The 17,906-nt window shown below is 41.5% G+C and overlaps 2 protein-coding genes across 2 annotated transcripts; one reads left to right on the top strand and one right to left on the bottom strand.

The window, feature by feature from the left end:
• Positions 1-1,031: 1,031 nt before the first annotated feature.
• LOC135112343 (uncharacterized) lies at positions 1,032-7,867 on the bottom strand. Its single transcript, XM_064026701.1, has 4 exons — positions 7,677-7,867; positions 6,257-6,471; positions 5,592-5,708; positions 1,032-3,459 (listed from the first exon to the last, which is right to left on the bottom strand). The coding sequence occupies exons 1-4, from the start codon at positions 7,711-7,713 to the stop codon at positions 3,298-3,300; spliced, it is 531 nt and encodes a 176-aa protein (XP_063882771.1). The 5' UTR covers positions 7,714-7,867; the 3' UTR covers positions 1,032-3,297.
• Positions 7,868-9,991: 2,124 nt separating this feature from the next.
• Positions 9,992-13,390, top strand: LOC135112342 (proteasome subunit alpha type-4-like). The gene is made up of 5 exons (XM_064026700.1): positions 9,992-10,121; positions 11,028-11,233; positions 11,694-11,860; positions 12,409-12,539; positions 12,959-13,390. Exons 1-5 carry the CDS (start codon positions 10,119-10,121, stop codon positions 13,244-13,246), a joined length of 795 nt encoding a protein of 264 aa, XP_063882770.1. The 5' UTR covers positions 9,992-10,118; the 3' UTR covers positions 13,247-13,390.
• Positions 13,391-17,906: the final 4,516 nt, after the last annotated feature.

The raw sequence follows: 17,906 nt of genomic DNA, 5'->3' as shown, positions 1-17,906 counted from the left end.
TATTAAGTTCTGTGACAATTTTCTTACAGTCAGCAAGTTACTTGTTGTGCCTTGTAATATATTTCGTTGAAAATTCAGTACATCCATACAGTTCTAACTTGCAATAGACGGTTTTTATAGTCGAACGAGAGGTCACCTGGATTCTAAAAGTTAACCCCTCACTTCCTTTCTCCCCTGTACTGTAAGCCAATGTTCTCAATAAACTGATAAACTGAAACTATGAAGAGCGATGCTGCAACTCGTCAAAACCATGAAAAGCAATGTGCAACTGATAAACTGAAAAAGTAAATAGTAATACTGCAACTCAAGCCAAAACCATGAAAATAAAGCCAAAATCATAAAAGCAATGCTGAAGCCAAATGTATGAAAAGCAACACTGCAAGTCAATCCAAAACCATGAAAAGTAATAAATACTGCAACTCAAGCCAAAACCAAGAAAAGCAATATGCAACATTGCAACAGAGGCCAAAACCATGAAAAGTAACACTGCAACTCAAGCAAAAACCAGGAAAACTAATAAGCAACACTGCAACTCAAGCCAAAACCAAGAAAAGCAATATGCAACACAATTGAAACCAAAACCATGAAGAGCAACACAATAGATGCCAAAAACCATGAAAAGCAACACAACTGAAGGCAAAACCATGAAAAGTAATGCTGCAACATTAGCCAAAACTATGAAAAGCAACACTGCAACTCAAGCCAAAACCAAGAAAGGCAATATGCAACACTGCAACTTTTGCCAAAACCAAGAAGAGCAACACTGCAACTGAAGCCAAAACCATGAAAAAGCAACACTGTAACTGAAGGCAAACCATGAAAACCAATGTGTAGCTGAAGCCAAAACAAAACCAACACTGCAACTGAAGCCAAAACCATGAAAAGCAACACTGCCTTACCTGTTCAGACACACCTGAATTTATAATCCCACAGGTAAGGTTCATTGTACAGTATGTCATAGCAATTGTTTGTATCAGTTCACCATATAAATACAAGAAGCAAAGGTCAGGATATAAAATAAAGATCAATGCTTAAGAATCAATACTGTTTATTAATACCACCAATTAAAGTGTTTTTCTGATTCACATATGTACTCATGGCTTATTGATGTGCCAGGAATGTTGACTGCAAAGATTCTGGAAGTCATGATCCAGGATCTGTATTCTGAAACATCTTGGACTCTATTCAGGACTGTTCTCAAAGGCCACAGGATTAATTAATTGGGTTCCCATGGGTGTTTTTGCCTATCAATAATGAAGAATCCCTGTTGAACTATGATTAGATTCCTGAAAATACCCTTGAAAACCCTGATAACTTCCATTACAACATCTTAAAACTTTAACTATGCAAACATCCTTGAAACCCCCAGTACCTTACACTAGAAAGCCTGCTACTATATACTATGACTAGAATTGATCAAAATACCCCTGAAAACCTCAGTAACTTCCACAACTTCCATAACTATGACTAGAACCATGGAAACACAGTTGAGATAACTTCTATGGAAAAGAAGCATGAAAATATTTTTAAAAACCCTGTTACCTTATATTAGAAAGCCTATTGAAACTGACTAGAATTGATAAAATGCCCTTGAAAACCTCAATAATTCTCGCCCAAGGCAGTGAAGTGTAGTCATGATAGAGCAAAAACATTTGAGAATACTGAGTTTGTAGAAGCCACTTAGAAATGCCCCAGTGGCTTGATGTATGGTGTAAATGCCTTCAATCATCTCAATTTCAGTTAATGTCCATATTTCACACAGCTTATGAATCTCTCTCACTCACATTACTGATCTCTCCTCAAATATTCATTGTTCTTGTGTCTCTCTCCCCACACATACACTGCCAGGTCTTCTTCGGTCTTCCCACTGGTCTTTTCACTCCCTCTCTCTACATCAAAGCTTGGTCATGTCCTGCCTCAGTCTCTACAAGTTGTTCTATTTCTGCTCTTAACCCTTTCACTGTGACACAAAACAATTAACAGCACCAGAAGTAATGCATGAAATCTTTATATACATCTATAATAAAGGAGATTAAAAAGAATAGATTTGGCAATTTCTACCCAGTTTAAAGACCGGATATGGTTGTAGAAAGAGTAAAGATGCCTCAGAATGATTGGTAATGAAGGAAAGATGTGGCAAATAGCAGTCAAAGGGCTGAGTTCATTACCTTCCTTAACATCTGAATAAATGTATATAATACTTATTTCTGATTAATAAACTTGATTATATGTATAGTAATTCAGAAGAAAGTGTTGTTCTCTCCTATCCTGTTCTCCCATATTTAGTAGTAGTAGTAGCTGCTGTTGTTGTTTAATACCTGTGTCATTACTTCTTACCATAGGTAGGGCATTATTTCATGGATCACACTTACTATGACACCATGCCACATCTGTAAAGCTGCTAACTGCAGATGTTCCAAGCATGCCCACTACCCAAAAAGAGCCAGACAGAGGTGAGTGTGTGAGGGTGTGTGTCACATCTGAGCATAGTCATTACATAGTAGCACCCTGCCAGTGAGGCCCATTACTCTATTCCCTTGCAATGCACAGTGAGTCACTGTGTCTGCCACACAACACTCTCCAATGAATCCCATTACTCTGAGCAAACCTGTAAATATTAATAAAGCTGATGATCTTGCAACAGACCTCCCAGCAAGCCTTACCCACTAATCAGACTGTCTGCATGCAGAAACTCCTGCAAGTAAAAATTATTGACACGTCTGAGACATTACTTTAAAACTGGTAGCATGAACAACTGACAGTTTGTCAAAAAGAGAGAGATAACCTTAACCTGATGAAATTCTTTTTAAATCTTTTATAGATTAACAAACAACAATAATTCAACATGCTAATATGTGGTTCAAGCAGCCTCAGCACCACCCAGTCTGTCCACCACAGTACTGTCACCACACTGAGCAACACACCACAAGGGTCTTGCCAGTCACTTGTGCCACACACCACTGTGCTGCTGCTGCTGCTGCTGCCACCAAACTACCACACCACTCAGGTACAGTCTAGCTAAGCTCTCTGTCACTGTTATCAGAGTGAGGGAATGCATTGCTGAGGCAAGTACTGTACCGTAGTTCTGGCACTTATAAAGGAAGCTGGGCTTGTAAGCTCTCTTATGGCAAATGGTCACTGGCACCTTAAATACTATTTGAAAATCACCACTCAGTTCTTACAGCAGAGAGCATGTGCTATAGGACTAGTGCATAATAGTTATCAAAAGTATTACATCGGTATTTTTACAAAAATACTTAATTTTATAATATGCAAACAAAGCAAAGCAGACTTGGCTCAGCCAGCTGGCAGGGTGTATGTCCAAGGGGAGGCCAGGCTGCTCCAGGCCCCCAGCAACAGGGCAGCCCCCACCAGGCAGGTATTGGCTATGGGCTGGGCTGAGGCAGAGCTGCCTATATTGCAGTAGGATGTTGTGCAGCAGGAGGTGCAGGAGTGGATCTAGAGGAGAATCACTACTTAGCAATGGTGTACACTTGTGATGGAAACAAGGCACATGTTGCCGTGACAAGCCCTGCATTGCTAGGCCATCCGAGTATCAAAGTATTATGCACTTTATCCAATAAAGACTCCACTGCCATGGCATGCCTCAGGGATGTGCTCAGCCATTCCCTCAGACATAATAGGGAAAACTTCATTGTACATGTAAGGTGTGTGTCTCTTGGCATTCCTGCCTGTGTTACTTCAACTGAAGCTCCTGCATTGTGATTACTTTCTTGTCAAATAAAACACAAGCCTCTCCAACCTAATAATACATTATGCTTGTCTAATAATGCTTTAACTTCATATTCCAGGCAAAGAAATCCAATCTGTCTCTGCTTAATAACATCAAGCTAATTCCTTTGTGCATGGACCCTTTTAGTGTTTAGTGGCTGATCCATTTCCCAGCCAAGGTTAATTCTGTCCCTGACAACTCTATTTTCCTTCCTTTCATTAGGGGACTGGCTCGTGACAACACTCTAAATGCTTGGTTATTGTGAGTGTTTGATCAACTTTCCTCACACTGGAGCAGATCAAGGCTTTAAGTCACACTGCAGTCCAGGATGTATTGATGTGTCCAAGAGACTGTCCTGGTGATTCTGCCTGTCTGTATGTGAGGGTAGTCACTGAGAGGCAAATGTGGTGTAATAGTTAGCACATCTGCCCAGAAAGCAGATGATCAAAGGTTTGATCCCCAGGCAGTGCCTGCCTTTCCTGGTGACTAAGCATGTGATTTTTTTTGCTTTATCAGTCACAAAACTATCTCTTAAAATAATAATGAAAATAAACAAATAAATAAAAACACATATACCTGCTTCATTAGTATATACTGCTTATAAAAACTACAAAGAATAATGTCTCTGGGAAAGGCAACTCAGATGATGCAGCAGATGTACATGACAGATCAGGCATGTCCATCACATTGTCTTTTCCATCATTAGCAAAACCCTGCCACCATGCACAGGATGAGAGGGATCCCACATCTTTGCCCAGGTAATGTTGTTTGAATGGTCGAGTTTTCCATGCAATGACATGAATGTCTCAACAAATGGCTTGGAGCCACAATGAGAAGTGAAACAGAACATGTCACCATGAAGGTAGTGACTGGGTGTGATGGCAAGTGGCAGCTGCACCACAGCACGGGCACACAACACAAGCTGCATCATGGATGGTGCATCATGTATTACATCTGTATCAATGAGATTACCTTGCTACATTGTGAACCTGTATATTCAGGTCGGTGACATTAGAAATTTATTTTAGTAAAAATATCATCCTGATTTAAACTGTTATTTTTTTACTCTGACAAAAATTGATTATAATCAGGTAAGATGACAAGGGAAACTGCAAGCAGCCAGCAGGCCTACACGTGGTAGTCTCTGTATACAAAATGGTTGCTTGAATCCACTTGTCATCCTTATCCACACATGTACCTAATCTTGTAAAGCTCTCACTGACTCACCACTGGCAACTTGATTGCCAAGTTGATTCCACTTGTACCTCAATACTTGACAACCTATTTCTTCCTATTTGTTTTTAATAAAGCTAACTTTATCAACCTTAAACCCATTACTTCTTATGCTATTCTGATAATTAATCCTACAGATTTTATTTGATATGACCCTTGTTATATCCTTTATGCCACTTACATAACTCTCCCTCTCAATCTATATCTCTAATGATTTGTTTAAGTCATTTGTTTTAAATCATAACAACTCTGATTCAGGTCCAGCTGCCAGCCCCAGTAATGCTGCAACAGTAGGACTGTCATCACACCACAGTGATACCAGACAGGTAACTTGATGGTGAGGCATCATGGCAACATGCTTAACAAGGGAAGGTGAGACAAGGGTGTGCAGAAGTAGTTTCCCAAATTAGCAGTGGAATGCATAACCAGAGGAACAAGTTTGTGAACATAAAACATGATCACTTGGAATTAAAAAGTTCAGTTCTGCACAAATTCAAATAGATAAAACATATTTCTATAAGAGACAAGTAATGCTGGGGATGTGTCTTACCACCACAGGACTTGGCAGACAGACAGATGACTGTCACCAGTGTGGCACCACACAGCCCACTCAGCAAGCACTCACCTTGGTCCTGTCACCAATCACCACACAGGATGGACTGCAGTCAGTGGCACAGGTGCGGTTCACACTCAGGTTCCTTGCCTCAGCTCCTACCTCCACCACATACCAGATGCGATTCACCTGCAGGGAACAGGAGACATGAGGAAAGCTCCAGGAACCCAGTTAACCCAAACCTAGCAGTCCCAGTATAATAAGAACTGAACATAAGGGAAGCTGCAAGAAGCCAGCAAAGTTGCATACACCTTGCAGTCCCACTGTGTATAATTAGAGTAGGACATAAGGAAAGCTGCAAGAAGCTAGTACGTCTACACATGGCAGTCCCTATATAATGCATACATAAGTACATACCTATATCCACCTATTTTCCCTAACTTGAACTCTTTCAAGGAGATTTCAAAACACTTATCCTCCAATTTTGGATGATCCTTTTCAACCTTCCTTCCTTCGTTCATCACATATAAGAATCTCTCTCTCTCTCTCTCTCTCTCTCTCTCTCTCTCTCTCTCTCTCTCTCTGCTGTGCTTTTCTTGTACAAATTTTTTTTTCTTAATAGTCAAGATAACATAACTCATGAGGACTCCAAGGTCTATTGTGGCTTGTGGATCTGCTCTGTAACTATGTAATTCCCCCTCTCTCTCTCTCTCTCTCTCTCTCTCTCTCTCTCTCACCATGCAGAACACCTCCTCCAGGTTACACATCTTGGTGAGGGTCATGTTCTCATAGTCCAGTTCAAAGCAGTCTGATCCTTGAGTGTGAGCCAGGCAGGACCAGCAAGTGAGGGGCCCCTGCTGCTGCCTGGCCACCACGCCCACTGCTACCACTGCCGCTGCCACCACCACTGCCAGGGGAGCTCGGCACACACTCCCCACCACTGCTGACGTCACTGCAGGGGAAGGGAGCAGTGTTAGGTGGCTCAGGTTTGTAATGCAAGAGTTAACCAGTGTTCTCAATTATTCATCTCTTTTCTGGTAGACTCTGGAACTCCCTGCCAGCTTCTGTATTTCCTTCTCCCTATGACTTGAACTCCAGACACTTATCCTCTAACTTTGGGACTGGCACCTCTGTGAACATTTTTTTCAGTTTTTTTTTTTTCTTTTTTTTTGCTGCCCTTAGTCAGTGCCCCTCTAACATAAATGAAGATAAATAAATAAATAAATAAGAAAACAAATAAAAAAAAAAGGACAGTTCAGCCTCACTAACATCCACTGGCCCCTGGTGAGCATCTTGGCCAGACCAGTGTGGTGATGGATTAACATTTCTTTGATTGTCTTGCCTGAGGTTCCACTCCCTGTAAAAAACAATGTATCCTACCTTCAGGTAAATTTCTCAGCATTTCCATGGTGTTCCTGGACAGGGCATCACTATGTTTCTCCCTGTCACAGTCCCCCTTGAAGCAATGAGATACTGAGAAAATTACCTGAAGATGGGGTGAATATTTAGCCTTAAGAGCTGCCCTGGGTGGGCCTGAGACCATAACATGAATCACATTTGATGTTGGGACCAAATAGTCATCAGGTTTCAATAATTTTTGTGGTATCTCTATAACTTTTCCCAAACCATTTACATATTTTTTTGTAAAACTGCACTTTTCACACAATACATTGTATCTTCTTTTTTCCTTTCCCTATCCCAGCAAGCCTGGGGACTGGTGGGAAGGCAGGCTTTTAAGGTGGGAAGACAAAATTGCCAAATTTGGACCTGTATTTCAAGTCTGTGGGTGGGTCACGCCATATTTTGAAAACTGGGGAAATTTCAAACCTAACCTTAACCTAAGATAGAGATGAGCATGAGTGATTTCATACCGGAAACCAACATACAAAAAAACATGCACTACTGATTGAGCCAGCGCGGTGTTCAGAAAGAAGAAATTGTGGTAAATTTTGAAAATCTGTTTGCCCCGTCTTCCTGCCACACCTGTACGCACTCTACACACATCACCAATTAGCACACTGAGAGAGAGAGAGAGAGAGAGAGAGAGAGAGAGAGAGAGAGAGAGGAATCAGACGATAAACAAACTAACATAGTACCAGTGGTGTACATTCCCTGCCGCCACGCCAATACAAGACATTCCAACACTCATTAACACACCTTGCTGGAACATTTCGGCGTGGCAGGTGTGGTGCATATGCTCTGGACACCTGGGAGTCAGATAATGCGTGTTTACTTCAGTAGCATTGCGCCCCGTGGAAATTGTTGACACGACTGTGTGGCGGAGGCTGCGCAGTCGACGAGCCCAACATCTGCCATGACTGCCCTATCACCCATCAACACACATCTATGGGAATCCTGTGTTGTTCAGTAATGTTTTTAATCCGTGCTTGTCTGCGCAGTAAAATAATAATAATAATGATAATAATAATAAAAATAATAATAATAATACTAATAATAATAATAATAATAATAATAATAATAATAAATAAATAAATAAATAAATAAATAAATGATAGTAACCACTCCCCCTCATACGCACGAACTTGATGCTGTCACCACTTGGGATTCCATTTCTTTCTCTTCTTCCTTCTTTTATTTATTAATCTAACTAGTATACTGACAAAAGTTTAAAAATCAAGGAGCTATAAGCTACATGTAGATAGTATTATTAATGTTTTCTTATAGGAAGATCCTGAAATAATCCCTAAATGGGAAACACACACACACACACACACACACACACACACACGGGTCATGAATAATGAATATATGGATGCATTCAGACTGCCACATGACATCCTTACATAATTATTACTCTCGTGCACATAAATAAACCTCCCAGATATCCCGCAAAGTCTTACTCAGCCATCACTTGCACAAGCTTCCCTCTCAGTGATGTGGTGAAATGAAGAAAAGCAGCTGTTTTGTAAATTTCTGACACTCTGAACTGAGATGGGCGGAAAAACTCGTCACTGTATGGCACTGTATGAATAGAATATGTATCAATGTAGCAACACTTAGGCCCCTTCAACTAGTGACCGTCACTAGTGACGGTCACTAGTTGCCTAGTGTGAAAGGGGCCTTATGCGTGTGTGTGTGTGACAAACAAAGAACATCTGGCTGTAATTAACAACTAAAACACAATAATATAAAAAGGAAAGCTAATTAGGGCAGACACTTATTTTAACATTATAGCTCCCACACAAAACCTTGGTCCGAATAAGACCATTCAGAAACACCTTTGCACCGCACCTCTGCTACACTTAGAGGACTTTAGTTGAAGTGACTCGGATTTTTAAGGGTGTTTTATATTTCTCTAGTAGTACATTAACAAGATTTACACATTGTTAAAAGAAGGAACCATCCTGAGAACCCTGTTTATCATCTCTGTGGCCTTAGAAAAAGTCGTGGTGAGAAAGCAAAGCGTGTTTGAATATAACATGAATAGACGCCCTTTCAGATCTCAGCTAAGGATTGAGCGGCGGAGTGTCTCTGATTCCTTATTAAACTCTTACTAGAATCATGAAATCCTTCCTGGAAACCTTTATTTCTTCCACTAATGGCTGATGAAACAGTCGGGATAAGTCAATATGAAACATGAAAATACGAAGTCAACGAAGACATGCATACTCGTAGAAAAATCCCCTGCCAGACTATCATAAAACCACTCTTGAAAAACCTTTGTAATTTCTACTAATGCTTCTGGAACCTGTCGAGATAACACGCGGAAACATTTGAAAATATGCGTACTCGTAGACAAATATTCCTTGCTAAAATAACACTAATCATACTAAAAGACCTTTAGAAAAAAAAAAAAAAATCCTTGTAACTTCCAATAATGTCTGATGAAATTGTCGAGATAGGCCCTGGCGCGTGAAAATACGGCTGTCATGCAAATTTGAAGTCGAGTAATCTGCTGTTCTCCCATTATTTTGTGTGTACAACAGTATGCAGTCTTAAGATATTAAATACATCATTCTGGGGAGTGTTTTAGAAAATAAAGTAAGAAAAAATAAGTAAAAAGGTAGACAGAAACCTTAAATCAAGAGAGAGAGAGAGAGAGAGAGAGAGAGAGAGAGAGAGAGAGAGAGTAAAGGAAAACAGCTAGAAACATAACACAATTAAACTCCCCACAAAAAAAAGAACACTAAACAAATTATAGATAAAACTAAACAAAACCACATATCTGAAAAAATAAATAAATAAAACTAAACTGATTAAAAAAAAGTATTAAACAAAACACAAGTAAAAAAAAAAAAACACCAAATAAATCATAGAGAAATTAAACGAAAATCCTAGATCAGTAAAAAGGACAAATACAAATAAATAAATCAAAAACAAAAATAAGTAAACTGGCAGATAAGAAACATGAAACAAACCACAAACAAGAGCCAAAAACCCAGAAAAAAAGACAAATAAGATATATAGAAGTAGAAAAAGGTTGACATCAGGGAAAAAAAGATCCAAACAATAGTAAATGGAGCATAACAAAAGACATGCGCAAGGTGATCGTCAGCTGTCAAGATGGCGGCGAATGTACACAAACGCTGAGTAATACTGACACAAGGCGGCCGGTGCGCGGTTCTCTAGGCTTGAACAATGGTAAGTCAGGCTTTTATTAACCCTTAAATAGCGGGATTGTAGAGAGAAAGAAAAGAAGAGGTTAATTAGAGGTATAATTGTGTGATATTTTGTGTCCGTGAGGGAGAAATGAGGGAAATAAAGGAGTATTTTGTGGATTTTTGTGTATTGTATTTCATCTCTAATAATTCTTTTATAATATTTAAGTGACAGAGAACAGGAGACGAAGAGGAAGATTTTATAACATTTTGTGTATGTGAGGGAGAAATAGAGATGTTCTTTTGAATCTTTATGTATTTCATCACCAGTAATTCATTAACATTTAAGTGACAGAGAGAAGAGGAGGCGAAGGGAAAGAATTTGATGTGCCTATTTGACGGGGGAATAAAGGGAGGATTTTCATGTATTTCCGTTGGTGGTTAGATAATACTGAAGGAACATTAACATCAGCGTTTTCATCAGAGTTACGTTAGGTTAGACTTTGATTCATCCAGTTCATTAATTTCACTGCTGGTCACTTCATTGTCATATTTTGCCTAGAAGTAAACATTCTTTTGTGTGGAAGTTAGTACGCTCATGTCATTTCTGTACTCTCTGGCTCTACACAAGGCTGGCGGTGTGCACATGTATTGGTTTTATCAATGCTAAGTCAGCTGGAGAATTTGCCATTATCAGTATTGGGTTGATGTACTCCTTGGGTTTTCCCTTTTAACTCTTGTGCAAAGAAACTTGATTTTCCAAAGTTTTCGGTCTGTCTGTATCCCCCTCTCTTTCTTAGTTTCTCTCTCTCTCTCTCTCTCTCTCTCTCTCTCTCTCTCTCTCTCTCTCTCTCTCTCTCTCTCTCTCTCTCTCTCTCTCTCTCTCTCTCCCCATGCCAGGGATGTGGTGAGCCTGGAAGCAGGTGCTGTCACTGCCTTGTCTTTGCAGGCTCGTCGCTATGATTCCAAGACCACCATCTTCTCCCCCGAGGGGCGGCTGTACCAGGTGGAGTATGCCATGGAGGCCATTGGTCACGCTGGCACCTGCCTCGGCATCCTAGCCAATGACGGCATCGTGCTGGCAGCTGAGCGGCGCAACACAAACAAACTTCTTGATGACGTCTTTCTGTCCGACAAGATCTACAAAATTGATGAGTGAGTCAGTGGCGGTGAGAGGGAAACTGTACTGTCACTTGGGGCTGGCACCTCAGTGGGCCTTTTTGCTCTTTTTGTTGCCCTTGGTTGGTGCCTCTCTTATGAAAAAATAAATAAAATGAAATCAAAAAGCCTCATAAGTGGTTTTGCCAGTAATTTTGTTTCATTGCTCTTAACAGATGTCATTCAAACTTGTGAGGGAAAACAAGGCTGTGAAATGAAGTGATGATGACAATGATGAGTAATTTTGTATCATCAGCAACATGAGTGGGGACTTGAGGAACAGAATGATCACAAATGGAGTCACTGTCAGTCACATTGCACTGGAAGCAGATATCCTTAACTTGTCACAGTATAGGTAGTACCACACATCAGTACATCACCTTCACCACCATTCACAGAGTAAGCCTGAATGGTGACTAATCAGTATGCCAGGTGTTAACCCTCTATGCTCCTGCAGGGACATGGCATGCTGTGTGGCCGGCATCACCTCTGATGCCAACGTGCTGACCAATGAGCTGCGTGCCATTGCCCAGCGACACACCCTGCAGTTTGGCGAGCCCATCCCGTGTGAGCAGCTTATCATGCGGCTGTGTGACATCAAGCAGGCCTACACCCAGACTGGAGGTGTGTGGTGCTCTGGCTTGCATGTACTTTGTTGTGATGCCCCTCTCCCTCTCTCACACACACACACACACACACACACACACACACACACACACACACACACACACACACACACACAAGTTGATGGAATGAATACAAAACACTGTCTGCTTGGCCACAGTCACTACTCAGGCAACCCATGGCAAGGCAAGCAAGTGTGTGTGTGTGTGTGTGTGTGTGTGTGTGTGTGTGTGTGTGTGTGTGTGTGTGTGTGTGTGTGTGTGTGTGTCATCTTCCTTGATTGTTGGGTATTATTTGTTTCATTTGTTTTCTCTATACACTGAAGGATATCACTGCATTTGACATTTCATAGTTTTATAGTCACAACTGTAAAGCACCAAGGGGAAATAAGCTACAAGCCTTTACATTACTTAAGCACTGGCAGTTGACAGCCAAGTGGCAAGTACCTTGTTATAATCTATCCAACTCCAGGTGCAGGCTTTAGCTGGGCATGGTATGGATGTGTGTGTGTATGTGAGGTGTGAGGAACTAAACCATGCCATCCACAGGCAAGCGTCCGTTTGGTGTGTCCATCCTGTACATGGGGTGGGACAACCGGCATGGCTACCAGCTGTACCAGAGCGACCCGTCCGGCAACTACTCCGGCTGGAAGGCAACCTGCATTGGCAACAGTAGTGCAGTGAGTCACCTGAACCTGTGATGTTGTGCATGTGTTTGACAGGTTTCCATAATGGATCTTGTGGAAAGAGTAGAATATATTTTTTTTCTGTTGATTTATCTCTTACGCCTGTTCTTGAGAAATATGAGATGACTGGGATAGAAGAATCTCTAGCCATATCTGTCCTTATGTTCACTTCTTACTTGGTACAATCCTCACATAAGACGAGTATGGAGAGGAGGATGGGAAGGTGTGGGAAGAGAATGAAAGTGTATTCTATGCAAAAAAACAATGCAGATTTTATCCTTTTTCCTTGAGTTCCAATTTTTTCACATGGGTTTGAAACAGATTCTTGGAAAAGGAGTCTGTGATGTTTGCCTTTAATTTCAAAGTACACGGAGGCAGAGTGAGCAGCGAGTGTGTTTGTGTTCCTCTTGCAGGCAGCTGTGTCCATCCTGAAGCAGGAGTACAAGGTGGGAGAGACAGACCTGCACGAGGCGCTGCTGCTGGCACTCAAGGTGATGAGCAAGACGCTGGACATGACCAAGCTGAATGCTGAGAAGCTTGAGCTGGCCACGCTGGTGAGGAAGGATGGCCACACAGAGATCATTGTGAAGCCTGTGGACGAGGTGCAGAAGCTGATCAAGGAGCATGAGGAGCGGGAGGCGGCGGCCGAAGCTTCCAAGCAGGACAAGTCCACTCCCAGTACAAGCAAGCCTAAAGTCTAGCCTAGTTAAGTAAAGCCAATAGTCTGTTTTCAATATCTGAGCCTGTTATGAATATTGCATCAAGTGCTGTACTGATATCCAAGGTGTCTTGTGGCAACTTTTTTTTCTTTTTTTGTGAATGATGTCTTTGCTTAACCCACAAAATACTTAGATATAGCACTTTATAATAAAATGTCTAAAAAAACAACACAGTTAATTACTCCAAAACATGTTATGTTGATGGTGCTGGCAGCGGTTCACAGCTTGAAGCCTCCCCTGGAGCAACATTTGTGGTGAACTCATGGAATCCTTAAGTCTGATGATGATATTCTTGCCAGGATAAATTTCTCTTAAGTCTGATACTGTTGGCAACCTGCAGCCAGGGAGGGAGGCACCAAGGCAAGCTCATGAACACACACCAACTTGTGCATATAGGATTTTTATTTATTTATTTATTTTTTTTATGCAAGAGACACTGGCCAAGCTCAAAAGTGAAAAAAAAAGGGAGGGGGGCATATTAAGGTGCCAGTCTGGATCTGTGTATCATTCATAAACATAGATTTGTACTAGAGTTCAGCCCTGGCCAATTCCAAGTGTCTTACTGATGACTATAGTTTTGATTTACTTACCATACAGTGCACACCACATGCTTGTTGTAGTGGCTCACTGCTGGTGGCTCACTGGTGATGTTCTTGCTTGTCCCTGGCCAGACTAATAAACTTTCTCTCAGGTGGCAAAGGTTTTCAGTAATAAACTATTTTTTAATGCAAGAGGGGATCTAGTCAAGGGCAACAAAAGGCTAAAAAAAAGGCCCACTGAAGGTCCCAGTCCCCCAATGAGTAATCAAAAGGTTTATCAAAAATTCTGTCATCTACCTTTCTAGTACAAGTCCATGAATGCTGCAAACAGCTTTTCATGTTTTATGTACAGCACAGAACTCCTTTGTTGCAATTTTAATTCCAAAAATCTTCTCTACACAACCTTTTCCTTTCCTAAATCATTCCTGTCCCTTGCTGACTTTCACCTTAGTCACCTCCATCAGTCTCAGTTCTCTCATAGTCTTTTCCTTGCACACTAAGCAAACTTATTCTCCTTTAATGATGAAGACAGGTGGGTAGGCAAGTAGAAAGTAAGCAGGTTGGGTCATTGGTAGAGGGTAATAGGTAGGCTTAACTATTACACTCAATCCTATGTTAACCTTTATATACAGATGCAACAACAGCCTTCCTCCACTCATCTGGTACTCTTTGCTCCTGTCAGATCATATTAAAAGCATCCAGTACACTACCACTTCACCTCCTTACTTAATACTTCTGCAGTTATTCCATCAGTGCCTGCAGCCTTGCCACACTTTAGTTCATGTGTCGCTTCCTCTCTACCTTCTCCTTTCGCTGTTTCCTTAGTGAGGGGTTGGTGACGTGTATGAGTCTCCTCCAGTTGTTTCTGTCCCTTGCATCTTCCTCTGTGCCTCCTAACCTTCGCAGTTCTACCACAGTTCCATCTCTCCATCTCAATTTTGGTCTTCTTTTAGTCATCTTCCCTCATTTGTTTTTCTCCAGGCTCTTTCAATCGGTTCCTTGTCTTCCCTTCTCACTACGTCACCAAACTATCTCATTTTTCATCTTATCACTTCCATAATGCATTCCAGCCCTGTTTTCCCTCTTGCTTTCTCTATCTCTTCTCTACCAAGTCTCCTCTGCATAAACATTCAATCTCTATCTGCTTCTATATTCATACTAAATTTTCTTGTTTCCCTTCTCTCTTCTCATTCACTAAATTACCAAAATGCCTTGTCCACACACCCTCCACCACCTCCATGCTACCCACAATTCCTTCTCTCTTCATTTTCACCCTCCCATCCTCTCCACCCACACTCCTTCCCTTAAGTACTTCTTCCCAACTTAATCACTATTGGGGATTGCTGTTTCTAATGAGCTTTTTCCTGATGTTTCTACCTTGAGACATTCTTTCATCTGATCCCTTGTCCTGCCGTCTCCCTTAAATCCTTTCCAGAAATAATGTATTCTCACTGATTTTTCAGTTTCCCACCAAAGGCTTGATCTCTCCTTTTACTTTCTCTTCACTCTCATATCCAAGACTTATACTTGGTCCTTTTTCTCACTTTAACTCTTTTCTGAGCTAGGTATATATGTTTATTCATTAGTCACCAACAACTTTTTAGTGGCTTATTTTTGTACTACAATCTTTTAGTTATGTAACTTAGAAAAGACAAAATTAGCCTTATATTTTTTTTCGTGTTGAAAGAAATACTTTTTTAAAATCTATCTTCAAGTTTGCTCATTATTTCTTGCTGCATCCTGATTTCTTAATGTCTCACCCACTGCTACATAATGTACCAGGCTCCTCTGCTCCCCACTTTCATGTCCCCTCCCTGTATGCCTTTAGATCATTTAGTGGCGTGAGTTGTTTGCCAGGAACAACTCCCTTGCTGCACATATTTCCACCAGGTGCTCTCCATTCACATTCACTTCATCTGCTCCTGATTCTCCTACCACACCTGCTGCTTTACTACTTCCTGCCTCTCCATTCATATCTCCAACTTAGACTGCTATTTTCCATCTCTCAGTTTTCCTTTGGTGTTTATTTAAGTCACTGAAGAATGTTACATCTTCTGTTTCTTTTCTCTTACATTTACAGATGCAAACAAAGATCCACACACAGCTGATTGTTCCTACTTTTCCATTGCTTGCACTATCCTTGAACCAAGCCAGCCCTAAGCCTCCACAGCCCTGCACACTGCTGAGGCCATTAGGAGTGCACAACTTTCTTCTTGTTTCCCTTGCTCTTTTCATCTACACCACTCCTTCCACTTCTTGCCACACCTTACTCGCATCCCCATTCATGCAGTCACTCATTGCAGAGCCTTTTGTATGTGTTCTGCACTCCTACCATGTCTACTCTTTCCTTCTTAGAACTTTTATCCCTTTTTTTCTTTCTTACCACATTAATTCCATTTATGTTACTTGAGACTGCCAGCATGCAAACCTGACCCCGAGGGTGAGGTGCAACCCCCCCGGCACCCATAGCAGTACCAGTAATGCCCTCCCCACAAGAGCCACTGGCAGTTGGCTTGTGTCTCACAGTGGTTTTCCAGAGGGACAAAAGCTGCTGGATTGTTGTTTGAACCTTCCAGACACAGACAGGACCATATTCTAAGATACTTCGGTCTGCACCTCCACTACTTTCAAAAAGCTCTAGGTGAAGTGGTATTGGTTTTAAGAGTGTTTTTATGATCCTAGTGACAGATTAACAACATTTCTAATATTAACTGGGGAAACACTTATGAGAATCCAGCTAATCATCTCTGTGGCCTTGGAAAATAGTCACAGTGAGAGAGCAATGTTTCTGATTTTTGGACCACTGCCTCACCAACATCTAAAGTTCTACTAAAGATGTGCACAAAGCTACAGACTACAGGTGGTGGTAGTGGTGCCCCTGTTGGTTCCAGCCCACAAACATACTAATGATGGGCAAGTGAAAGAGGGGATGGGCTGGCCTGCCATTCCATACAGAGGTGAGCCCAATGCCAGTCTTTCCCCATCACAATTCTTGACTCTCTGCTCAGTGGCACCTGCATCGTGGATAAAGCTCACTGGTTACATTCCTGCCACTGCACAAACAACTATCTTCAGTGAGCATAATGACAGGCAACAATGCAATCCCAAGCTGTATGCTCATCACTCTACTCAGCTAGTCTCCCCAAGAAAGGTGTCTGCAGCAAGACCTTGCCTCACTGCAGTCTGCTGGGATGGAAGACTCACCTGCTTCCATCCACCTGTGATATTTAGAAAATTCTTCCTTTTAGGCAGATACTCAATTTCCAGTTTGTAAATTTGCCTGTTTGACTGTTGAACAACTAACTGCATGCCATTAAATTTGTAATATTCGAATTCAAGCAAATTTCTTGACACACCCCTCCTCTCTACTCAATGTTGCCTTCAGTTGCCTCACAGACACAGCACCAACACTCCATACTAAAGTCACAGATGGACTCACATACCTCACACCAACAGGCACTGCTTGCACTTGAGAGCCTCCTCAGGTGTGCCTCATGGGGAGCAACTCTGTCTGGCCTCACCACCACTGTTGTCTGTCTGTTGGTGTTGTGTGCACTGCAAGCAAACATTTCCTGCTCTGTCATATTCTAGAATGAGGACACATCCAGTGGTTTGTGGATTTACCAAAAAAAATATTATTTGTTGAATAAAACTTAAAACAGTGAAATGATTATGGTCTTTTGTATTTTTGTACTTGGGAAACTGAACGTGTCTTCCATGCGTGTCTCTTCTGATTTGAGTGTGACAAATGTAAACTGAAACACAAAAATTCAAGTATAGATTAAGGTCTGTGTGAGAAGACCATTATAGAGACTGGATAACACTGAAAAATGTATGTATATCTGTAGAGGCAGCATGTCACAAGACTATTCCACACTCAACATTACACATGAATGGATGAGCTGGAATGAGTCTTACTGTGCACCAGTCAGTGCTGCTTCACCACACCTGACATGTAGGCTGCTGCCACCACTACCACCACCACCACAGGCCCTCACACTGGTGCAGGTGAGGAGCTGTCACTCAGACTAGTGAAGTATGCATCCGTTCCACAACGTCACATCTCTGTGGCAACCCTGTTCTCCCACCGCAACTTGGAGGGA

Source organism: Scylla paramamosain, chromosome 23, assembly GCF_035594125.1.
Source record: "Scylla paramamosain isolate STU-SP2022 chromosome 23, ASM3559412v1, whole genome shotgun sequence".
NCBI lineage: Eukaryota > Metazoa > Arthropoda > Malacostraca > Decapoda > Portunidae > Scylla > Scylla paramamosain.
This window is presented reverse-complemented; position numbering and strand designations above follow the sequence as displayed.